Below are 27,026 nucleotides of genomic sequence, written 5' to 3'. Positions count from 1 at the left end.
TAGCCTAACAACATCTCTCTTATCCAATAGCTTAGCCCTATCAAGAACCACAGACTAAATGTTCTGCCACCAAACTGGTTGCGTGCTTAGTGATATCATATTTGAAAGTTTTGGTGTTTGTATTTTTCTATTATCTCTGCTCATCTGTTACTATTGCTTTTACAAGACAAAATTTAGTTCCATCCTTTGGAATAGACATTCCTTCCTAGGAGATAACTGGTGACACGCTATGTGGAGTTCAGTTTCTTGCAAGTGTCATGCATACTGCAGCCATAGGCATGACAGAAACAATGTGGGAAGTATTTCATTTACACATAAATGTGGAGTAGATGTTTAGGTTATGAGGAACCATGGAAAATTATTTCCTACATCCTCATATATCACTGGGCCTAAAAACCTTCCAGGAATCTAGAGTATAGTCAGCACTCAGTAACAAAGACTGACAGTTACAGTTACAACATGCCACAGGAAAGTACTAGGTACTGGGTATAGGGGAAGTACTTTATCTCCACAGAAATATTTTTGTTTTAAAAGTTACAGCCACCTCAGCTCCCTAACCTTCTTTAACCTCTCCAACTGGGATGGGAAGGAAGCGACAGAAGGAAGGGTCAACATAGCTTGGTTCATTCTTCCTATCTGTGGGTTCTAAAATCGCCAAGAAATATATGAAGTGAGAAAAGGGATTCCCTCAGTTCCCAATCCCTCGCTCCCTTTTCAAAATCTACTTTTCTTGTGAAAAAAAAAATCAGTGTTTCTAGATTCTTGTTGTTAACCCAGACAGCTCATGCTACATTAGGATCATAATATTTTAATATCAGGCATGTTGTAAACAGTAAATATTTATTAAGTTGCAGTTACTGTAATGGAAAATCCTCAGTAGATGTTTACAGCAGTCTAAACTACCCCATATCTAAATTAAAACTGGAAACATTCAAAACAAAATCCAAACCAAAGCTGTTCACTATACCTTCACATATATATATAGTTAGATAGATATAGCTATAGATATTGATAGATATAGATATTTATATATATAGATAGATATCTATATCTGTATATACATATATATTTCATCTTCAAGCTACATGTATGGCTTGAAAAAGATAAGTTGCTGGTAAGTCAGGAAACACTTAAAATCAGTATTTTATGCTAAATGTAATCAAAACACTTTCTCTAATTTCTCTAATTGTTTTTACCTCTTCCCATACATAACCATTCGAAGCTCAGGCTAATTTCTGGTCATTTCTTTATAGAACCATCATTTAAAAGTTCATGATGGTATATAAAGCTGAAATGTAACCAAGATGGATGATGTAGCTGAGATTTATTACATATTAATTTCCCAGTCATAAGTATGCAAAATAATTGATAACAAAGTTAGATGAATATTCAGGAGTTGGAACTAGAGTAGCCATTCTCGTGTTCTTAAGTACTTATTGGTTTAGGACGGGGAAAGGGACATACTTAAAAATATTAATTTGCAACTAGCTTGAAACATCTCTCCTCCACAGTGAGTACATTATAAAACAAAACAAAACAAGATAATGGTTGCTTACGATGAATAATTTAAATAAGATATGATGATAACAGGTTTAACACAAAATATACACCATTTTTCTGTTTCTTTTTGTGGTACCAAAATTAATTGAACAGAATGAAGAAGGTGTTTGTGGATTTTTTTAACTATTGTAAATACTCAGATCATTATTAAATTATTGTATTAGCCAGTTAAACTCTATTCTATTTTTCCCTTTTTCCTGTTTTCAACATAGTTTAATTTTTTGAGTCCCTCCTTAAACTATCATTATAAACTGCTCTAAAGCACATCTCTTAGACAGATTAAAGAAATGAGTGTTAGTAACACTTTGCATAGACTATTCATGCATTTTGACGTCACAGACAATTTGAAAAGATCATAATCATCATACACTATTATCTCTCTACCTCTGTTGAATTTCACAGCTGCAGAATGGGAAGATATCTTTGTTGAAACCTCTAGTGAGAAAATCAATGATATTATTTTTGCCACAGATAAAAGTATTCCATATTTATACAGTGCTTTCTTTTTTTTCAATTCGCCTTGCAAATCTGTGACACTCACATATGAATGGTTTGCAAATATAGCCTCCTCTGAAAGAAATATTTGTCTAACACTACCCAGCAATAAACACATGAATTAATGAAACCTAAAGAAGTTCTACAAGCATTTCTGGTATATGTGAAGATTTTGGTCAGTCAGATAAGATTACATCGAAAGACAAGAAAAGTGTAAGGTCATAACAAAACTGTCCAGACCTGAAAACTCATTTCACACTCTTGAAGAACACCCCAATCCTTTGGCAAGCTAAAAGGGAAATTCTCTAAACAATTAATATCTTGCTATTAACTGTCTCATCATGAGTATGAAGTGAGGTATGAAGTGGACTTGGGTCCATCTAACTGCAAACCATGGAAACATCATGTGCTGGGATGTAATAAACCAATTTTTTTCTAATTGAGGGCAATGCATCAGGCCAGAGATATTTTAAAGTTGTAGATGAGTCTTTGTCAATGCAATCCATAGACCCATGGAATCACAGAATCATTAAGTTTGGACAAGACCTCCAAGATCATCAAGTCCAATCTTTGATGAAACACCAGCTTGTCAACTAAACCATAGCACAAAGTGCAACATCCAGTTGTTTCTTGAACACTTTCAGGGATGGTGACTCCAGCACTTCTCTGGGCACCCCGTTTCAATGCTTGTCAACACTCGCAGTGAAGAAATTCTTCCATATGTCCAACCTGAACCTCTCTTGGAGCAGCTTGAGGCCATTTCCCCTTGTCCTGTTGCTAGTTGCCTGGGAGAAAGGCTGATCTTCTTGAAGGTCTCCCCTAAGCCTCATTTTCTCCAGGCTAAGCAACCCCAGCTCCCTCAGTTGCTTTTCATATGACTTACTCCTAGACCATGTATATGACATATATGAATGTCATACATAATGGCCCCAGGCACAATAACATCCACATGAAGTTTAATCATGTCTTTGCTTTGGTTACATCGTTTTCTTAAATTCCTACTAGAAGAAGCTTCTCTAAGGCAGAGTCTGCTCACAACTACTGGATGTTAAGTGTTTTGACAATTCCTTGATATAAAACTCAGTCTCAGCATGCCTCCCAGATAGTGCTTCAATATGCTCATAATCCTGAGGCAACCATAAAAAACAGTTCTTTCATCAAATTTGTTAGGTACACATTCTTACATTTCAGAAATAATAAATTAACTGCTCAGGCAGTTGAAATTCTCAAATTGGTTTCAATACATGGCTTGACCTGCATAAAAATAAATAATTTGCACCTTTTTCTTTTTTTTTCCCCATTATGTTCAACTAATGAAGACAAATGCATTAATTTGTTTTAGTTACAGGAGGACTGAAGCTCAGCACTTTTATGCATGTATAAGTGATGAATATTACAGTTCAGATTGTATGAAGGATTACAGACTAAGGCAAGCAGAAGAAAAAGGTATTCTGTCTTGGTACATGGTTTCCTATTTATTTCTACAGAGACAGATTTGTTTATATGTCTCATCTCCAAGGACCAGTAAAAAATGTTCATAATATGTAATTTGTATGGTCTGAAGGTAATAAGTAGCTTCAAGAGAACTAGGGTGTCTTAACAATAAAACCAAATTATTGCCTAGAACTATTGTTATTACTTTTATTATTACTACAACTACTACTTTAGATCTTGGAAACTACAGGCAGGGGGAAAATGTTTGTATGTTAAGTATTTATATTCAAAGTGCCAAAAAAATTTGAAATTAAATAAGAGTGTATAATATAGACATATACATAAAAAAATATGGACAGTTTTTAAGTAGAGTACTGGATTGTGAGATGGAAATTTTTCTCCAGGAACAGTACTTTACAGCAGGTAACAAAGATGGCTCAGATACCCTCAGTGTCCCACACAATATCGGCAGGAAATAGCTACAGAGTCTGAAATCACGACAATGATTAAACTGACAGCCAGTGTTGACTCTTGGGTTTAGTACTTTACAGAAGAAATCTGGGAATACATTTGCAACAATGAAAATTTTAAACTTCTGAACTGTTCAGTATTTTCAGATATGTAGAATTTTTTTCCAGTTACATCAGCCAAGTGTATCGTTAACAACTTTGGGGACTAAATTTATATATAATTTACCTTTTATTCCTTTCACTTCTGAAACTGACTGTGTTTTGAAAGGTTTCTGTATCATTCATACCTGTGACTTTGCTGGTTTTACATAAATATATTTAATCACATATGTGTAAAAAGAATAGACCTTCTGTTTACCCACCGGAGTCAGACACAACAGAGTTACTGGAAGAGTAGAAGCAAATCTCATTAACTGTCTCTGTGGAGCCTAAGGTGTTCTTTTTCTTTTATTTCTTCAAAGAAGGCAACATATAATTCTGATTTTAGAAAATTGCTTAATTAATGTTTAAGAGAAGTAACAAAAATATTTAAGAAAAAAAACCTGCCCATGTCTCCTAGAAAAAGGTGTCTAAAATTATGTTCTGCATTGATCACTGACTGCCAAACACATGCATTAGTTGAAATAAATGTGCCGGCAAGTCTCAGTCATCGTCCTCACTAGCATTGTTTTCTAGTCTTGCCTGAGATTTAAGGAAAGTTTTCAAAACGACTCTTCAAAACATGTCACTTTTTAAGTTTGGCGGAGGTGTGAAAAGAGAATTATGTCAGGAGACAAAAAGCAGACTTAGCTACTGTAAGGACTTAGCTTCAAAGAGTAAGGAATGTTTAAAAACTCCAAACAGTTACTTTTGAAAAGATCCATGGGATCCCTTTTTTTTTCTTTCTTTTTTAAAAGTATTTAATACAAGCCAGTATTATCTCTTCTTGGGCCTCTCTTGCTACCGTAATGTTCTTTGATCCTTAACCTAGACCTCCAGGAGAAAAGAAAAAGAAGGAAAAAAAAAGAAACACCAATGTGAAGGGGATGACGCTCAAGTTCTGCAAACTTTGACATAGAATGAATGGAAAATATTGGGAAAAAAACAGATTTAAAGATATGGAAAAGTCACTTTGACATCTCCCCTCTGCACTGCATCTACTCATATCTGTTAGACTACTGTTTTATTCCTGCTACTGAGAGATACATTAGACCTTTTTGAAACCATCAGAAAGCATGAAAGTCTCTCAGGATTTTCTTCAGACTTGGCCTAACAGCTTGCTGTGCAGAAATCCCATTTTCTCTTCCACATCCATGTTTGCCTGCTATCACTTCTTCCTTCATACTATGAATAGTTGTCTTCCAGCCTCATTAGCAGCTATGTAGATAAATATGAAGCAAAATAATTTTATGAAAAAAAAAAATGCACTTTAGGTCACTAAACCAGCTCATATAGCTGTCAGTTTTTGCAAACTGCAGCAGCCCTATGGCAGTTTGACATGAAAGTGAAATTTCAGTCTTACTATTGTATTTACATATGTTAGAGACAGAAATGTTATGCCTAGGAGTCTTTGTTTTGGGGGGTTTTTTTTGTTTGTTTCATTTTGTTTTGATTTAATAAATGACCTGGTTCACAGAATCAGATCTATAAATCTTTGCTATCCCTGTTGTTTCTAATAGAATTAAATTAAAATTAGAGGAAAAGGCTGAAAATGTGCAGGAATGTTTGTGCACCTTTGCAGGACCAGTGAAGAGCACCACAGAATGGCAGCATCAAGCATGTAAAAGTCTCTTGTCAAACATTTCTTTAAGGAAAAAGTCTTTTCCTTCAAATCTGTCTCCAGAAAGCGGTTGGAAAAGCAAGGAAGAACTTCATCTTCTTACCAAGAAGAAAAAACTCTGTCACAACTGAACATTGGCAAGAATTGAAGTAATGTGATTGGTCTGATTACCTACAATAAAACATATTTGGAATACTAAGTAAGCTGAAGGCACTCAGTTATTCCAACTCAATAGTTTGGGAGCATCTAGTAACCTTCTCTAAGTGTAAAAGAAAAAAAAAAAAAAGACATAAGAAAAAGGAAAAAGAAAAAGACAAGGGACAAAAGGAAAAAGGAAAGAGAAAGAGAAAGAGAAGGAGAAAGAGGAAAAAAGAGAAAGAGAAAGAGAAGGAGAAAGAGGAAAAAAGAGAAAATAAACTGCATAAAAAGTGGTATCCAAGGAATAGAATAGAATATTTCAGTTTAAACTGACCTAAAAAATCATTTAGTCCAACTGCCTGACCAATCCAGGGCTGACCAAGTAAAAGTACATTGGTAAGGACATTGTTCAAATGTCTCTTAAACATTGATAGGCTTTGGGCATCAACCACCTCTTTAGAAAGCATGTTCCAGTGTTTGACTACCCTCTGGAGAAAGAAATGCTTCCTAATATCCAGCCTAAACCTCTCCTGGTGCAGCTTTGAACCATTCCCACACAACCTATTCAGATATGCTATTGCAAATATCAAAGCTCTGGTCTTTTAAAAGCTAGACAAAACATAGAGGACAACATCCTACATATCTATAGGATATTCACACATTTACAAGGCATTTACTCTTATTTTATCTGCTTTTTATTTTACAGGCAAGCCCCAAAAGTAAACTAAGTTTTAGATGATTACCAAAAAAACAGGTTGCAAAATCTGTCTGGAATAATAAATGCAGAAAGGAAGGAGGCTGACTGAACTCCAAAGGGAGAGTTAAGACTATTCTCTTCACTTGCTGTTGCATATTTAGGAAATGAATCATTTATTTGTTTGTATTTTTAATATATTAAGTTGTAATATTTGAAATTACAAGCATCTATTAAAAAATCTGTCTTCAGTAATTTATATTTCCCACTGTGCCTGATTTAAAATTTTCTATATTTGGAAACATGCCACTAAAAAAAGGCAGATAGTGAAATATTTTGTAAAATACCTGCATTAAGAACATGGTCAGGTGAGTTAAAAAATTTCAGTATTATAACATAAATTTTTACTGTGAACACTTCTTCCAGGTCACTCCCCGGAGACAGAACTGGCAATATAAATCAGCTGAATTTATACATGCTTACAGGATACAACATTATAATTGTTATACATTTGCTGATTAAACTATTTATTTGTTTAAATTCTCTTTGAATCCAACAGCCTTTCACTGAGGTAGGAACAACACTATTGTATTTAATTTATTAATGGCTTGGGTAAATATAAATAATTAATGAAGTCATATTCCTAGAGAAGGCATCAAGTAGCAGATCATAAATTATTGTCTGAAACCCTTTTTTTTTTTGCAGTGAAATCTTTATTTTAAGTGAGTGGAGTGTAAAATACTCTTTTTAGATTCTACATCTGATAAAATTATATTAATTTTACTGTCTTCAAAATGCGCATACACCAAACAACATTTTAATTACATGCTACACAGCTGATTGAAATTCAAAAAATTACAAAAGAAAGGAAACTAACCCCACTCTTGGCTCTGATTTTACAAAAATATAATTTAAAAATGTTAAGATTGGCTACATTATGCAAAAGTATATAAAGAAATTTCTACATTCAAGTGATGTGTACATTACATTAGTTGGCCAAAGAGATTTTTTTGGAATTCACGTGTGAGTGGGCACATTTTTGAGAATCTCTTAGAACAATGCACTGTGAAAAATATAATTTTTTGTGTGAGAGGTAAAAGTGTCCATTAAAAAAAGACATTTTATTTGATATTTCATTTGAATTTACAGAAAAGAGAACTTCACTTTAAAAGGCACCTCTGAATCAATAGAACATGAGAACCTTGAAGTTTTGTTTCATACTTTGAACTTAAGTGAACGTGATGATATCTGGGGCCTGCAGCCAATTCATCTCTCTTGGAAAGCTGTTCATTTTATTCTTATACTTTTCTTTTTGACATGTGAGGTATAACTTGCTTGTATCAAAGTACTTGCCAACTTTCTATTTTTAATTCATAAATATACCCTGTGCAGATCTATTTTATGCACTTATATGAATAAATTTTCATACCTGTGTCTGTGTTACTACTGCAAGTTATTGTAGCTTTGTATAATGGGTATTTATGTAAGACTTACCTTGGCAATGAAATGCTGGACATGTTAACCCCAAAATATATCATTTAACATCATTCATATTCTGAGAGATGTATTTTGTCCCCATGCACAGTGAAGAGTCTCTATATAGTCAGGGGAGTGCACCTTTTATTTTTTAACAATTTTTGAGTTAACAATTAGCTTTCAAGGATCTGAATGTTAAACTCTTTCTAGCATTTTTCAGGGCATCTTGGTAATCCATCAATATGGAAGAGCCAGTGATACAAAAAGTGATATGCTCTAGAAGAAGGAGTCATATCTTGATCACAAGTGAAAAGTTAATCAAAAAACCTTGTACAAGTGAAGAGAATTGTGTAACAGATTCAAAGATTCTTCTTATTATATTTTGCAACTGAGGCATTATTAATATTAATAGCAGAATTTGATTGTATTAACTTCACAGGAATAAGGGATAAAGAAATGTATATTTCACCTTTTTCTCAAACTTTCTTTTGCCTCACCATTATCAGGTGTTATAGGAACATCACTGCTACACCACTGAAGTCCCCTCTTAGCCTGATTCTGCAATTTTCTGCAGTTCAGCCACAGAGAAACATTAGAGAAATGACTAATTTCTTCTACACACTGTATCTCTCAAGCACTATTTTCCATTTTGTATTTCTTAAGAGCTAGAAGAAATATATGCAATTTTTAAAGATTACTTACACATACCATTTTTCATTTTCAAAATGTCAAAGGCATCATTTTGCATATATCTCCACACATACAGAGTTTGTCTGGCATATACAGACCGGATAGTCCTCATCTGCCACATAAAGGCAGATGATCCGAAAAGTGCATGCTCAGTAGATCTATTCATATGGAATCAGTTCCAAATATTCACTTGCCAGACATCTATGTACTCCAGGTTCAACATAGAAGCAAGTGGCAATTCAGTAGAAAATCTGCCCAAGCCAGATGGGAAGTAGCCTGCTGTCAAACATGCTGAAGAGAAACAGGAGTTTAGGAAAGAAATAAGAACCTGAAACCATCCCAGATATATGAAGTATGGTTTTTCCAAAAGATGTGTTCATCTATGTTCCTTCCAATTGCAAAGTAGAAAATAGAAAAGGAAAAAAAGAAAAAGAAAAAAAAAAAGAAAAAGAAAAAAAAAAAAAAGAAAAACACCAGAAAAGTGAAAAGTAGCTTCACAGGCCATTAAGGCTTTAATATAAAGTGCATAGAAGCTACATTTCTGACCTTTCATGTGGTTTGCTTCACAATAGCAACAATGTTAGTAAATATTCATTATGGAAAATAGCATTTGTCTCTTAATATTACTTCGTTTTACAGTATGTTGACCATAGGAAAGTCACATTAACTGTGTTTCAGTAGGACATAAAATTTTTTGGATTAGGACATAGATTTTTTGGATAGGCCAGGTTTTCTTGAAAAAAATGCTACAATTTCTGTCTGATAGGATGACCATAAGCATGTGGATGTATCACAAACATTTTGAACTCTTTACAATGGTAGATTTATCCCAACTGGGCTTTATTCAAGAACAAAACAAACTTTAAACACTTCTACCAGGCGTGATGATGAAATGGGAAATTGAAACTACTAGAGATGATAATAAACACTTTAGAGTATTTGAAATGGAAAGAATAATTTGGCTAGCCTGCCCAAAGGGTTTGTTATCCTTCCCTCCTCCTCTCCCACTACCGCTTTGTTCAGTTCCTTTTTGTGTCTTTTCTCTCTCTCTTTCTTCTTCCCTTCTTCCCTCCCCTCCTTCTTCCCTTGAACATCAATACTGGATGCTGAGGTGAATACCCCCACAAACACAAATTCCTGCCACTAAAAGAAATTTGTGTGTGTTTCTAATAGATAACTGTGGATGATACATATCCATATTATTAGAATATGTTAGATAGAAATCAACTATACACTATGTTGAAAACTGTATGCAAATAGTTTTCCTCTCTGCCAGATTCAGTGATGAAGAACACAGAAGGGGCAAAGCAGTGCCTCCTGGTAAAACATACCAGAATAAAGCAAATAAAAACCCCTTGCGTGTGAATCTTCAAACTGGAAGATAAAAAAAAGAAGCAAACAAATGTCCTCCAGCAAAGCAAGTGTTATACTCTCGGTTACAAAGCTATAAACAATGTTGCAAAGATAGAAAACAAAACAAACACGACCTCTTACAAGGTTCTATCTTATCTGCTCCAAAGTATCAGTTGCTATCAAACATCTCATCCCAGGTCTGTTCTGTTTACATTATACATCAAGATTTTTAGCCTAGCACCAGAGGTGGCTGACTGAAAATGAATTCTGGTTTATATGAAACTTTAATTTAAAAATACGTATCATGAGAATGAGTGGTTGTATGCATAACTTACCAAATTCACTCTCCCTACTTTATATTTCACTGCAGCAAAGAATTCTGCCTTGCATCTATTTCAAGCATCACTGTGTCTTGTTGATTTTAAAGATGTACGCTGATTCTGACCATCCTATTTTATGCCAAAAGTACATGATTTCCAGTTTCCTTCATCAAAGTTACATTTTAACAATCTAAACTTTGTTTAATCCACTAGTGCTTCTAGAGGAAGTAAAATAATCATGTAAACTCATATTTAGCTTCTCCATTTTTTTGGAAGGAATTGATACCTATGAACCTATGGCCTGATCCACTGGGGTTTTTTTTCTCCTAATCTTGTGCAACATTCTTTCTCTAAATTTAAAATATTAACCTCAGAGAGCTTTCACTGCAATACTCTAAACTGGTGCTATATTCGGGTGGTTGCATTTTCCAGGTGATTATCTTGTCATAAACTGATAGCATATTTTTCTGTTAGGAAAGCTTTTAGCTCTTTTTCTTGTAGCAGCTTAAACTCAAGCAAATTATGTTCTCACTATTATTCCATTACCTTCAAAATAATCAAGATATGTTGCACCTACTTCCTTTGGAGCTGTTCTCCAAAAGTAGCCATATCCTTTCTACTGTAGTCAACATAAGACCTGTAACAACTGTATTCTACAAATTTAACCTTATGTGCAAATACTTCTGCAATTTCAAGCCACTATTCCAGGAGATAAACTGGATTTTTTGTAAATTTTGCAGATGACATCTATATCTTCCCAACACCATGCCTGTAACACCATACAAAGTTTAAAAAGGGCAAGTGCTGGATTCTGAACCTGGGAAAAGGCAACCCTGGTTGTGTGTACAGACTGGGCAATGAGAGGCTGGAGAGCAATGCTATGGAAAGGGACTTAGGGATCCTGGTCAATGGCAAGTTGAACATGAGTCAGCAGTGCCCTGGAAGCCAAAAGGGCCAACAGTGTCCTGGGGGGTATCAGGCACAGCATCGCCTGCCAGACAAGGGAGGGGATTGTCCTGCTCTGCTCTGCACTGGGGTGGACTCACCTCGAGTGCTGGGGGCAGCTTTGATATTAGAAAGCATCTAAATGAGGGCCGCAAGGATGGTGAAGGGTCTGGAAGAGATGCCATATGAGGAGCAGCTGAGGCCACTTGGTCTGTTCAGCCTGGAGGAGACTGTGGGGAGACTTCATTGCAGTCTACAACTTCCTCGTGAGGGGAAGCAAAGGGGCAGGTACCGATCTCTTCACTGTGGTGGCCAGTGACAGGACTAGGAATGTTATGAAGCTGAGTCAGGGGACCTTTAGGTTTGATATCAGGAAATGGTTCTTTACCTAGAGGGTGGTTGGTAACTGGAACAGGCTCCCCAGGGAAGTGGTCACAGCACCAAACCTGACAGAATTCAAGGAGTGTTTGAACAATCAGGCACATGGTGTGATTTTTAGAGTGTCCGGTTCAGGGTCATGAATTGGACTCAATGATCCCAACGGGTCCCTTCCAAAACAGCATATTCTGTGATTCTGTGATTCTATGGTTCTGTGAACACAAATAGCTCTGTATTGTTCTGCTTGGAGACAAGCTGCTTCTCAAATAGGCAAAAGCAGTAACACATACTTTGTATGTGAAGCCATTACACCGCAGTTTTCCAAGCACTTGACAAGTTACTCTTAGGATTATTAACTCTAAAAAGATATTACTCAATTGCATGTCTATAAACTTCTTTTGTAGTAATTAAATAACGATGTAATCTACTTCTATAGATATAACCATGTCATAAGTTCTTTTAACTTCTCCAGAATTACTTTTTCCTGTAGAAATGAGATTAGCTATAATGCATGAGAATATTTTGCATTTTCCACTGTTCTGTAATACTTTTTAGCTTCAATAAAGCAAAATATTTAACAAAAGTTTTCTGACAGACACCATGGAATTGCTTCTTCATAAGGATTCCTTTCAAATATATATGTGCAAACTATGCATCATTCTAGCAGAGGTTGCACAATCCCTTTCTTCTGAAACTGTGCACCTAACACACAGGATATAAACCCATTATAAATGTCAGCTCTCTCAACAGCATTTTATAGATACTGCCCAAATATTAGATTAATCTCTTATTCTTAGCTGTTCTGGGAAAGCCCAAGATGCTCTTTTGTTATACCTTCATTTGTTTTGTGAAGAATTTTACTTTACATCCTGTTTTACATTCTTCTCTATTTTCCCTTATGAAGCTGTCATCTTTTTTTCAAATCTTTCTTCAACTTCTTAAGTTTAACACTGTTTCAACTCTTATTTTCCCTCCTTTGGTGATCACTGATTCCTGCAGGTATGTCCTCTATTTGTTTCATCTTGATTCAAGACAGCTGTCAGCTCACATACCCTCTTGTACAACACTATTACTTTTCTTGACATAGATAATTTGTTGTTACTTGGAATCTTGCGGGTGGATAAGAGCTGAATGATGTCTTTGATATGACTCAAAGTTAGTGAAGAAATAGTGCCTACTCTCCCTATATGAAGTAGGGGACAAAGACCAACAGAAAGTTTACTTAACTTCCTTGCCTCTTTACATTCAGCATTTCTTCCCCTAAACTTAAACTTCAGAATTCTATTTCTGGATTTATCATTGTTTTAAAGCTGCTTTCTCTGGTGTTTATGATGCTTCTCTGACTTACACATAAACAGAATAATTTCTAGATTGCTTTGGTCTCTGATTCCTAGCAGTTTGGCATTTCAATGTCCACTTAAATTTCTGGGGTGTGCTTCAGATGCTTCACAAATTTGCATGCAGATTATTCAAAGATTATAAACTATCCCTGAGATTTGATTTTATCCGTACTAAAGATAAATGGAAGGTGGGTTTCATCCTCAAAATAACAAAAAATTTTATATATAAGTAAATACAAGATGCCAAAATGACCAGCAGGACTGAAGACCAGTCCGTTCTGTTGTTTACAAGTCTACAGAATATATCCAGCAATACAAGAGCCACAGCAGAACAGGGTGGAAAAATTGGTATGAACCAAAACTGGATTCCTAACAACTAACTGTTCGAAGACAGAATGAACAGAATCATAATTCCTTCAGCAGGTGTCCATTACAGAGAAAATTACTGAAATAATGAAAATTTCAAGGATGTTATTGAAGTAGCAGTAAATATATCCCATATATAGGCAAATCTGTATTTGATAATGCTAGATACCTCTTTATCCAAGATATTCCAGTAAACTTTATTTCTTAAAATTCCTTTCCATGTGTTTGATTTAAATTACTGGACACAAATTTTCCATTACAATGATTAGTATATGGTATCAACACAGATAAAAACAGTACCAAACATAACAGCTACCTGAGAAAAAATAAAAACATATCCACATCAATCACAAAATGATAAATTCTTGTTAAAAATTAAGTTCAAATATATATTTGCCTGAGAAATAAGTAAGGAGAACAACCTTACTGTATTAAGTAGAATCATTATGCGGCATTCACAGTCTTTGTGTCACACCCTTTTTATTCCCACCTGTTCCGAAATCTAAAGCCAGATCTTCATCTCATGTCCTTAAAAAAATACCTGTACTCAATGGGAGCTCAGTTCTTGCTTAATCCCATTTTGTGCATTCTAGGAGCCAAGCTAGAACCAAGCCAATACCTGTAGTTGACTTTTAATCTTGCAGCTAAAATTTTGTACTTAGTAAAAAAAAGCTGACCTGGAAAGCAATTAAAGGATTGGAATCTCCATGCCAATATGTAAAGCCATATCCCACAAGGCTAAATCAAAATTTGTTTTGTCTGTGGCATGGTATGGAATTTTTCCTTCTCGTTTAACAATTTCAGTGATTAGCCCTCTCACTTTAGAAGCATCAGCCCCATTTTCTAATGCATTTTCTTCCACTACTAGGGCTTCATTCTCTAAAAACAGAGATCAACATCTTTAAAATTTTTTTTATAAAATAAAGTACTGTGACTGTGACAACACTTTTGTTGTTGTTGTTGAAGATATCAAGGGCACCATGCAAGGCAAATTTATCATATGAAAATATCCAACTATTTATAAAGCAACAACTGTTTTCTGTTTGGAAAATACAACAAAATTCATAAACTTTGACAAAATATGTATTTCTCCTGGTTGGGAAAAAGAAAATAGAGGTAAATGCTAGCAACACAGAGAAAGGAATGGTGTACCGGACTGTATCCTATGCTACTGCAGCAACCAAGATTAACGAACAGAGAACAAGTGGTTGACATATCACCTACCCATGGGAGTTCCAACGCCGTAACCTTTGGAGTCTATCAGGCCTCCAATCTGTGTTAGGTTACAGTTCCTCTGTGTGACAAACTCAATGGTTGTCGACTCCATTAAAAACGCGTAATCAGAGGTAAGCACACGTTGGATACCTTCTTCATTACTTTTGACAAGTACTGACTGCCTCCTGCTGCTCATGAAGGCCCACATCTTGTCATAAGTGGAGATTTTGGATTTCTGAAAGACAAATATTAGGTGCGGTATGAATGAGAATAATATGCTTATAAGAGTAAAAGCAAATTCTCAGTTTGCACATTCTCTCTTCTCAGATTTTAGTATACGTCAGGTTTTACCGAGGCAATTTTCTAAGGGGGCCTGTGCCTTTCATCTCATCTGTACTTCTCATCTTCTCCATGTAAAAATAAACAACTGGACAGACTGTCAAATGTGAAATATCTGTTGTTGATCTGTTTTTATTTTTTATATATTTTTATGCAAGAGGAAGGCCTACAAGTACTTCAGGTGAGTGGAAAACTATTAAGTATTTAACTCTAGCATAAAGATAAGCAACTATGCTGTTGAGTTTTTTAGGAGAATCTGTGGATTCTGGCACAAGTGAAATTTCACTCTTATTTCAATCACTCAGCTGAACAGTTCCGAAAACCTAATGCACAATGTGCCAATCTGAAGTAATCAAAGCACTTACAGATGGCAGTATATGGAGAAAGTTGTGAAGGAGAGGGAAGATAACATTTTATCATATATGACAAAAATACTTGGAGAAAGATTTTAGGTAAGAGATAATATCACTCTCTGGTCATAACAATGCTAGCTTGCCTTACAGAAATTGTCTACTGGAAGTCCTAAAAATTAATATGTGTTTTCTGATTTAATATTTCCAGAATACAAAGAACTGTTTTGGTCAGAAGGGAGCCAGTAATTTGGGACAAAGGAGTCAGTAGTTTGGAAGAAATTGATGCTGTGCAGCTACAAAGGAGTTGCTTCCTTTTTTTCACCCGCAGATCTTTAAAAAGAAGATAATTACTTTCTCTCATTTTTGTAAAATACAGTGTTTAAGAGATCATAATGACTGGATAAACTGAAGGTATTAGAAATACTGAACATTTTATACCACATTTGCCCCATCTGTTTAATAACACAGCAAACTCAAGATGTATCAGAAAATGTTCTGTAATGTTAAATTTTGCCTAGTAAATACCATGTGAGCACTAGTTTTATCAGACTTTTTAAGGTGTCTTTCCTCTTTTAATGTCATCCTTAAAGATATTTCTGCCATCAGCTCTGGTAGAAATACTAAACAAGGATTGACACTACAAATATTTCTGAAGTTCAGCTGATTGATAGCCAGAAATTCTGACCCAAAAGAGAATTAGCAGTGTATGTGGAATGAAAAGAACATTTATTTAGAAAAAAGAGACTACTTTCTCCCCCTGCTGAGAAAGAATCCAAGAGTTCTTTTACTATGCTTGAGGACTTAACAAATCAAGCATTTGAACTAAGTCTAGTGTCACTGCTAACAAAACTGAAGAATTTTAGGGCTCTGCATTATGTGCATTGTTATTGTACTGAACAGAGTCTGGGCCTGATTGCAAAAGACGTTAGTAACAATGAAAGAGGAAAACATTTTTCTTCAGAATATTCTGTGAATAGAGATGACCAAACAGATAGGATCTCTCCTCATAGTGTTTCTTTTTAATCAAATAACTCTCGGAAGCATTTAATATTTCATTGTGGTATAATATACTTCAAGCAACACACATCAGGTCTGTAGGAATCTAACATACTGTGTAATGCAGACAGGGTGGAAATAAACGTTTTCCAGTATTTGTAAAATTTTACCAAGAACCCATATTTAATTCTTTTATCATACAGTCTTAACCCCAGTAAATATTTTAACCACTACAAATAATCTGAGCGGTATAAAACATTGGCAGAGAAAACAATTTTAGTAAATGGTTACCTGCACATTGCTGACACATGTTGAAGAAAAAAAAAAAGAAAAAGCCAAATGAGATACAATAAAAAAAAAAAAAGAATTAACTGTAATACATAAGTATTTTTCTATTTTTGTTGAGAAAAAAAAATAAACTCCGGGATGAAAAAATATTCGCAAGGGGAATGGTTGCTTTCTACTCAGTCATTAGAACATGTGAAAAAAATACAATATCCTGTAAAGGACAGAGTGTTCATATTATGATGACTGATTTAATCAGCTAGGATGAAGCCACTGCTACTATTGAAAAGAAAAAAGGTCATCAACAAAATCAGAGAAAGCTCCTGCACAGAACAGCACATTTATTGGAATAATTAAAACAAAAACATTAAAACACTCTACACATGATTAATGAGACTTTAGAAGAGAACACAAAACCTAGAATATCAGTGCACATGGCTCACCACTGTAAAGTTAACAGTGATGTCTCAGTTTTCTCATATAGGCAAAACATTACAATGTTTTTGCACTACTTTCTTCTCCCTCTGAAAGCTGAAATTATGCCAGGGAAAAATGCCATTCTACTTTTGAACCCTATGTTTGTTTGGTTTTTTTTTTTTTGTAATGCAGAAGAGGGTTTTTTTCAATCTTAAATTAAAAAACCTTCATCATTTGATTTAGGAAAATATAACCACAGATAGTTGTCCTGTGTTTGCCAAAATATGCAGCAGACCCATTGATGAAAATCAAGAAGTCAGAAAAATCAAAAGCATCAGAAACCCATTTGACATTGAATTAAAGAAAATGACACTCTAATATGCTTCTAGTGGTTATGACTGTATCATTCCTACTGTTAGAAGCAGATGCTGCAATTTACATTATGTTTCCACCTTTTTTCACTGTGTGCAAATCAATCTGGTTAATCAACCTATATACTCCATCAATACAGTGTATTATTTCATCTGGGTTAGTTCACCATATTGTTTCATCTAACTGGAAACCACTGTCGGGAAATCCAACTTAACTTGAAATCAACCAGAAATGATGTCTGTCTAAGATAACTTGTGGTGACATGATTTACTATGCTTGTGTTCCCTCAGGAATGCTGGAGACAATGCAGAGTAGTAAGAAAGCTGCCTATGACTTGAATTTCACTGGAAGAAAAAAGAGAGCTAACTAATAGGAAAACTGGAAATGAAAAGATTAAGCAAATCTAGAAAGTCATCTCAACATCAAACCCAATGCATAAAATGGTAGCCCTCACACTGACATTCAGAGGATACTGTCAGTGTCATACTCAGCATTCATAAATTAAACATTATTGGAAGATAACTGTGCTTGTCAGGGACCACAAATGCAACCATGGCAAAGGCTCTAAGTTAGTCATAGCCTAATGTTATGTATAAATATGAGTCTGGAAACAGAATGAGTCATTGTCAGTAATGTGTTACTTACTGCTCCATCCTGGAGCACTGGCTTGGAAAGAAATATCTGAGCAGCAGGACTTTGGACCACAACATATCAGGATGTTGAATAAATGAGAAAATAAACAAGGATCAAAGTATGTGGAAGCAGACCTCATGATACAAGTCAGGATTGGATAAATGCACAGTAATAATGTGCCAGGCTAATTCTGACATTTCTCTATGAAGGAAAAATTACAGATCCATTAATAGAGATTTTTATTTTAATAATAGCTTACAACCTCTTTCCTGGATTCTGAAAGCATTTAGGTGCCACAGAAAATACTTCAGCTTTGCTTTCACCCATGCAGTATTTAAACTCAAAAGGCTGTAGTAACTAAGGAAAGATTGAAAGTAATTAAGATTACATTTTGAGAAAAAAATTTTAAAAAGTCATCAACCTAGTTCTGATATATTTTATGAAAGCACTCTACACCCCATGAGAATTAAAACATCTCAATCATTATGTCAGGAAAAAAACCCACAGACTCCCAATGCTACTACAGTATTTTCTATTTATGACACTATGTATAACAGCTTTGCGACTTTTGTTTTCCTGAGCATTGCAGGCTTAGTGGACACAAGTCACTTTTCCTAAAGTTGATTCATGGATTTTTTAAAGCCTAAGGAGCAATGTCCATTCTTTATGACCGTCTGTAATGGACAGACTATGAAACATCACTTCTGAATGACTTCACCAAGCTCATCACTTAGGCATCTGCATTGCCAAAAAAGAATGACATGTGAAAAGAGATTTCAAAAGGACCAATCTGTACTAGCCTTATCAAGGTGTCCAAAATGGTCTCTCAAAACATCTTTGATGACAACCTGGAAGGATAAGGACTGGACAGATGAAGCAGCTACAGGTGGCTAACTGGCAAAGGAAGTCGTGGTTAACAGCTCAAGGCCAGATTAGCATCTTGTCAAGATTTGAGTACCTTGAGGGTCAGTCCTGATACTACTCAGTATCTTTATAAGCAGTTGGGAAAATGGTATTGAAAGCACCCTCATCAGATTTGTGGATGACACAAAAGAGAGAGGAGATGTAGAAATACTGAAAGAAAGAACTACCATGCAGATAGGTCACAAGAGGCTTGGAAATTAGTGTAACAGAAAATGCATCAGGTTTAAGAAAGATAAATTCAAAGTCTATCCTGGAAAAAGTAATCCCAAGCATCCATGCTAGCTGGGAATTGACTGGTGGGAGTGAATTGTGGCTGAAAAGGATTTATGGTCCCAAGAAGACGGCTAGCAGAACATGAGTAAGCAGCCCATCTCTGCAGCAGGAAAGTAAACTGCAGGCATTATCAGCAAGACTATAGCCAAGCCCAGAACAAAGGAAGTGATTAATCCACAATACTTGGCACTTGTCAAGTCACACCAAGAATGCTGTGTCCAGTTTTTGTTCTCTGAGTTCAAAGACATGCTAAAATTAGACAGTATACACCAAAGTGATCAGAAGATTGGAGATCTTAACTCACAAAGAAAAATTTATGGAAATGTTGTTCCTAGAATGGAAGGATTACAGAGAATCTAATCACCTTCTTCCATTACCTAAAGAGAATGTTAGAGAGAAGCTGAAGGTACTCTCTTCATTCAGATGCATGGTAACAGGATAAGAGGCAATACCCAGAGCTGCTAAGGGGAAATTCTCTGAGCATATAAGGAAAAAATTCTTCCCCATGAGAAAAACTAAGTGTTGGAACACATAGCTCACAGAAGTAGTAGAATCAGCTCACTGGAAATATTGACACAGCTTAATGTAACTCTGAATAAGTTAATCTAACTCCATGCACTCTGAATAAATTAATTTAACACCATGCTTTCAATCAAGAAAGCAGACCTCCTCTTACAAGAGTAAGGGACCTGTAGAGATGCCTTCCAACTTTGAGTTTTCATTGATTTCTTTGCTTCTTTATTCGTATGAACTTATGTACAGTAATTAATAAGAATTTCTGGGGACTCTTCAAATTTTGACCTTGAGCAATTTCAAGAAAACAAAACAAAATATATAATTTCCTGTTTTGGAAAAAAAACCCTAACCAAACAAGAACAAAAGAAACAAACCAAACAAACCCCAAAAGCATTGTGAATTTATGTAGTTCATACATCAAGAGAAAGGCAAGCCCGTCATTATCCAGAGAAGTGTGTTTTCTTGTCTTTTTTTCCACTTCATTCCTTTGAAAGTCAAGTAGACTTTTTCATAAAATTCTCCAATTTTTTCATACATGACCCTTTGTAGATGCTGAACACGAGTACAGGAATCCAAACTTAACAGTTCATATAGTAAGTTATTTTATTAATTCCTTATTCTTTTTTTGTAAGTATGACATTTTGTTTTGACATATGCCCTAAATCTACATAGCTGTGAAATAAACTAGAAAATACATTTCTGATGTTCTTAATAATGGCAAAAGCACTCATGTATCTCAATATTTTTTCTAAACATAAGAAGGCTAGATGTCAAATTTAGGTGAAACAATTATTATAGTCAATCCTCTTATGGCTCATAGATGTTCTAAAACATCAGGGATATGTCTCCAGTATTTTAGGCTACACAGGATTAGTACCATTAATAGAGAGATCAACAAAGTTAATTAATGGAATACATTTCAAATCATAGTGTGGCAAGCTTAAAACTGAGAGAACAAACAGCCTAAGGTGAAGAATGTTTTAGGAATCCTGTAATTCTCCTGAAGTATTATAAGTACAGCAAAACTCAATGATAAGGCTTTCTGAAAGAATTTGAACACTAGCATAAATGAAAATAAATGGTACAGAAACATAAAAAGACTGCTCACCTGCCTGTAGTCTCACCAAATGGAAATTTGTAATGGTTGATTGCTACTGTTGAAATACCTATCAATGACCAATGATGTGTTTTCTCCATTGTTTACTTCATATACTTGATTGTTTCTGTAATATGTATCTGTGTACACTGGTCCACCTCTCCCAGTTCTTAATATGAAACTGAATTCTTTGGAACTGGGACTATTTTCTCCAAACAACTCAATGTTTCTGAAGTGGACAACAATGTCCATTACTGGGACTTCTGAACAGTAATATAAGTAATAAATAATAATAAATAAATAAAATAAGTAATACAAGGAAATAATGATAAATATAAGAATCAGAATAAAAGACAATACTTATTAATTTTTTGGTTTTACACACTTAATTTTTAGCTTTCACAAATCACTACACATCTTGTTGAAGATACTCTGTTTTGAATAATACATTTAAATTTGTTTTAATAACCAAAATAATTTCTAGTTTCTCGTTAAGTCTTAGCTAATTCTACACTCCAAAAGTAAGTGCTGATTTTGAGGCAGATAAAGCAGTATAATTATTCATTTTGACATAGCTGAGTATGTTAAAACACAATTTTGTCTTAATTGCATATCTGCACCTGATGCCTCCACAGGATACTACGGTGCCATGCACAATCCAAACTCTGCATTCAGATAGGTGTAGTGCACAGTTTTGAACCATTGCTATAGGATAAGGCATAGTTTTTGCAGGGCTAATCACTAGCACCTGAAGTATCCTGAAAATATTGTACCTTACTCCAAGTTTGCTGGACAGCAGACCAGACTTAAATCAGCTTAGCTGTCCTCTATCACCCAACAGAAGAACATAATTCAGGTGGGCTTCTGAGTATCATCTAATTTTTTGAACAATTTAACCACTAGCTATAAATACTGATCTCTTTAATACCTAATACCATATTTTCTTTATTGTCTTCTAGAGCTATTCGACTAGATTCTTCTCAGTCATCACAGAAAAATGAAAAAGACACTCTCCTTTTTCATCCTGGTCTCATTCACTCTAACCCTTTGACCTCAGAGTATTACTTTTCTATTTTTTTTTTTAATTTTTTCCCTATTTTTTCAGAACCACTGAGCCCTGAAAACCCCTAAGTGAACCAGACAATTTAGATTTTGTTGTGTTGGCATAAAAACAATAAAACCAATGCATACACTGTTCTCTCCTCCGTAAAGGCAGTTTTTATGGTCCATAGAGCACAAATGAAAAAAGGAAAGGTGTTTCTGCCAAGAATAGTGCTATAAGGAATGAAAAATGCAGTGCTCTGAGAAAGACATTTTCACTCTTGCCCTGATTGTGCTGACTTTTTGTTTTAAAACCCAAAGATTTTGAACAAATGTTAAATATTTCAAGTAACTTACGGTTAAAAAAACCCAAACCCTAATGCTATTGAAATAAGTTTTTGCTATCAGCTTTGACCTGGAGATAAGACTTCATAGCTCCAAAATCACTAATGGATTTCAGAGAACTTTCTTGCCTTTTACACCAGAACGATATATAGTCCTCTACTGAATAATAACTAACATCACAAGGGTTCTTGTTGTAAAATACTGTGGAACATGACAAGTGTGATATATCCCACACTTCTGCAGGTTTCCTCCTTTATAAATAGGAATAAGAATTTAATCAAACTTAATCTGTTTCTAAAGCATATCCTATACTCTGGATGTTTGTAAAGATAAACCTATTTCTGTTCACTCTGCCTGTTCTCAGATACAAATTGCATGTACAGAACTCCACACTTCATTTGCACTGTATCTGAAAACAATCTCCTTTCCCAAAAGCACTGACTGCATAGTTTTATCAGTGGAAGTGAACATGAAGATCACAAATATTACTTTAAATATTACCTCAAATAGAGTAAGAATTTCCCACAATGCCACAATTTTAACAGATGTATTCTCACAGCATCTATAGCTGTATGAGAGATATTTGTGCAATATTCGAAGCACAATTAAGATGTGCTGTGCTCAAAACAATGTTGCTGTTGAGATTTGATATAAACTTATTGGGCAGCGTTAGAAGTCAAACTTGGCATTGCTTTGGTCACAGATCTCTTTGAATGGGCAGAAGAGATAGAAAACCTATTCATTATTATTTACCTTTTTGTTCCCAAAAAACCCCAGTTAAAAATAAATATTGTTTCATTGTCTTCACAGGTTTCAAAGACTTAATGGAATTTCCACTGTCATTATTTTCCTAATAGCACCACTCAAGCAGCAGCAGTAGCATTAGCTATTGCTTGTAATGATAATCATCAAAATGAGCCTAGTTGCACAGACAGATTTTTGGGGATTTTTTCCCAATGAGTTCACCTATCAGTTCTGTTGACAGGCATAACAAAATTCTTTACATCCAAAATGGCCAATAATTTAAAGTATTTCTTCACAAAATATCCCATATAATAGATTTGCCATCTATACATTAGCATCAGCCACCTCTGAGGTATTTTGCAGTGGGATTTGGGTTTAGCATTCTGTGCATTTTATTACACAGAGTAAATACCAACCACATTGGACCATATGTGCTAACAGCTGAGTCTTTCTCTGTGCTTTTCTGACCTTGGTGACTAGAAAATTGGAGTTAATTCAGGCAAACAAGATTGATGCCATATGTGGTTTTTATCAAAGGTGTAGAGGAGTGGTGGGATACTGATCAGAAGAATTTTTTGTTAACAAATCTGTCAGATTTTGAAATAATTCCGGCAGTTTTATCTTTAAACACCTTTAGTCTCCTAAACAACATACTTGAGAAGATAAGCAACATAACACTTAAGGAGCTGCTTTCCTCCAACAATAGAAAGAATAAATAAAAGAAATAATTGAAAAGATCTGGAATTAAAAGTTACAGTAAAAGACAGAGGAACTTTTCAGCCAGACTGGCTCCTGCTGAATACATTATGAAAAATTCATCTACACACATAAATGAATTTACATGTTTTCAGTTAATGATCCATACAGAAAACACAGACAATAGCAGAGTTATAAGATGCAGTTTTAAGTATTTTTTAGTACTGATATATAGAGTCCCTTCCCAACTTACCAGAAGTTGATGGAGAAAATCACATTGCTGACAAAATCATACATGTCAAAATTTAGAGTAAAATACAATTAATGTGTTTATTTGCATGCTGCAATATGGACATCTGTAGTAAGTGAGTCCAGGCAGTATAAATGTAGTTCAACAGAGAAAGGGATATCATACAGCTTTTGAAGGCTAAGTTCTACAAAGGCTCTGCTTTATTTATAATTGGGAACAGGCAGAACAAATGTATGGCAGAACCAGGGGGAAAGAATTCACTTTCCAATATTACTAACTGGTCTATTTGAATTCTTTTCACAAGAATTGCTCAAAATTAACAGCAATAAAGTAACTGAAAATTTCCAATGAATGAAAATGTGAAAACTAATTACCAGCTTGTTTGACCACCCAGTGATTTAAATCAGTCATGTCAGGATTAAATAATACACCAAAACTCAGTCATAGATTATTCTAAGATTTCTGCAGCTAATCCTGTGCTAATTACTTAATTATTGCTCATTACAAGTGCCTTAATATATAACTGAACTGTGCAGAACTAGTCTTGGGGAAAAAAAAAGTATAATTTTGAGAAGCACTATGATGTGTGATCTTCTGAAATTACTGAATCCAAAATTCCCCTATTTCATATATTTTTGTAGAGGAAAAACAAAGGTAAAACAGTGAAAAGTTCATGCGCTGTTATTTCCACTGCTCTATATAAACTGAAGAAACGTGCTGCTCAAAATCTGACTATAAATACATAGTTTGCATTTTCAGTAGAACCCTGGGTACTAGATCTTTAAGTTAGGTTGAACTTTAAATTGCAAAAGCAATTTTAATTTGAACACATTTAGCATTGGCTGTAGGAACAGATACTTATTCCTGTGACAACAGTGAAGTGCTCTCTCATGTTTGCACCAGGAAGCGTCTGTCATAGGGTATGGCCTCAACATTGCAGCCTTAAAGATGTATGTGTTCTGTTCACATCAGTTGCCCTGAATTCTTGGAAAGATCATGGTGAAAAGCACTGTCACCTCTTATTTCTTTCCATTTTCAGCGTTTTCTCCATGCATTTTGCAATGCAAACAGAGGTCCAACTGTAGTCTTATTAAACATTATCTTCAGTTACAGAAGTCAGAGTTAAAATGGTACTAACATTGAGCTATATCAGTCAGAACAAGGAAATAAGTAGTTGGGCTGGGATGACCTCCCCTCAATCCTTACTTTTTTTTTTCCTATGTGAGCAAAAAACTGAAATTTCAGTGATACACTAAACTTTCAAAAAAGTTTCAAAAAAGTTTTAGATAATAGTGTATTAGGAACAAAGTAAACAGAATGATGGAAAAAATGAGAGAGAAAAATTTCATATCAAGTTCAGTTTGCAGAAAAATTAAGATAATAATAAGAATCAAAGTTTAAACATGGAATTTTTTTATTTGGGGAAAAAGTATTTTTTTATATAAATAATTCCTTAGCTGACATAAAAATTTTCTGTGCTACTCAGGAAGAGCACATCATGTGAGATGTATCCAGAGATACCTTAGCGACATTTTTAGCTTTCTAACTAAAAATTTCTACTAATTGTCATCGCAGAAGACTTTTTATTATTGACTAAAATATTATTCAACATTGATGTACTTATAGTTGCACATGGTAAAAGCAATTACACTTTATAATCTATGCATTTTTGGGGGCAGAACAGAATTTTTTATTAATAATGAAGTGTTTTAAACATGGCTTGAAGTAATTAGTTTGTGATCTCTGACATCCATGTTCTGAAATACAGTCAAGAGAAGGAACAGCTATTTGAAATGTACTTATGTGGTCTAGTGGAAATCTATGTGCCATCAGAAAAATATTATGTGGGCTGGTATGTGATAACTCCTAGAAAACTTACAGTTAATGATCATGAGGGGGTTGGAGCTAGAGGATCTTTAAGGTTCTTCCAGCCCAAATCATGCAATGATTCTATGATTATCCAACTGCCAAGGATTCTGGACATTTCCTTCATGGAATCACTGGGTGTAGCTGTGCATCATTCTGTTTCCCCATCAAACTGTCAGTAAATTGACCAGTTGGACAGAAAAGTAATTCTGTTATCCATCTAGTAAGAACCTAATGGGAAACACAATTTCTGATGTAGTTTGAGAATCCATTAAGTTGAATTTAGCTAAATTTATATTATTAGCTCTGCTAATCTGCTTACGAAAACAAGCCAGCCTTTTCAGGATGTTACCAAATTATTTTGCTGAGTGGTTTCCAATAATAACAACTGGGACTACAGTGTTTGACTTAGTTCCTTATTTTGTTTTAATTGAAACATCTGAGAAAATTCCATTTGAGGGAATTTCATGGAAACTAATTTATGAGCAACTATTTTAGAAACTTCCAATAGACATTAAGTAAATATGTATTAAATTTCAATTTAAAAAGCTAACAACATTACTGGTGACTGACAATGCTTTGCTGTTCACATGTATTATATAAGACTGAAAACAATGGCAAGAAAAACAAAAATAGAGCAAAAACACTGAAAACTCACTGAGTACATTCTACATTGTATACCATACTACTTATACTACTACCTCTAGTTCCCACAGAGTTTGACAAAAATTAACTGTTGCTCTCATAGTGTTTTTTATTGTATTTTAGTACATTACTGATGCCACTGTCAATGTGTTATTGTGACTATGTTATTTTGAGTGATCCTTTGGTTGACCCCTTCACTACCCGCAGGTAGGGTTAAAGAGATGACCTATGAGTTTGAAAGCCATTGTGCAGGAAAATGTGTTGTAGCAACATCGCAAACATGTTTTCTCTGCATATGCCAAGAAAAAAAGCAGCCAAAGCAGTGACAGTACAAACAATTTCAAACATGAAACAGTGGATTATATTGCTTGGGCAAGTAAAGAAATAGTTTCATGTTTATTTTGAATATCAGCCATCTGCTGAATTTGCTTAAAATGTGCTAATTAACATAATAGGTTTTTCTAATGAGCACCTGGATCAGCAGTTAGACAGATACACCCTTAGTTCATTTTAAAATAAATAGCTGCAGATAAGTGAAAGACATTCTCTGTCAACAAGTAAATTAATAAAGAAAAATAACCTGCTTTAAGGTGTATAGATCC

The 27,026-nt window shown here is 34.7% G+C and overlaps 1 protein-coding gene across 4 annotated transcripts in view; it reads right to left on the bottom strand.

Annotated features, from left to right (window-relative positions):
• The window catches only part of GRIK2 (glutamate ionotropic receptor kainate type subunit 2), a 368,787-nt gene that overhangs the window by 24,562 nt on the left and 317,199 nt on the right, over positions 1–27,026 (bottom strand). For all 4 annotated transcript variants that reach the window (XM_042017417.1, XM_042017416.1, XM_042017418.1 and 1 more), the window contains one exon: positions 14,643–14,868. In XM_042017417.1, coding sequence (XP_041873351.1) covers positions 14,643–14,868 — 226 coding nt within the window. The remainder of the gene's footprint in view (positions 1–14,642; positions 14,869–27,026) is intronic.

This window comes from Corvus kubaryi, unplaced genomic scaffold (genome assembly GCF_017639235.1).
Source record: "Corvus kubaryi isolate FWS band 111438036 unplaced genomic scaffold, C.kubaryi_AGA036_p1.0 split3-73, whole genome shotgun sequence".
Lineage (NCBI taxonomy): Eukaryota > Metazoa > Chordata > Aves > Passeriformes > Corvidae > Corvus > Corvus kubaryi.
The sequence above is the reverse complement of the archived record's forward strand: the minus strand, read 5'-3'. Positions and strand labels throughout refer to the sequence as shown.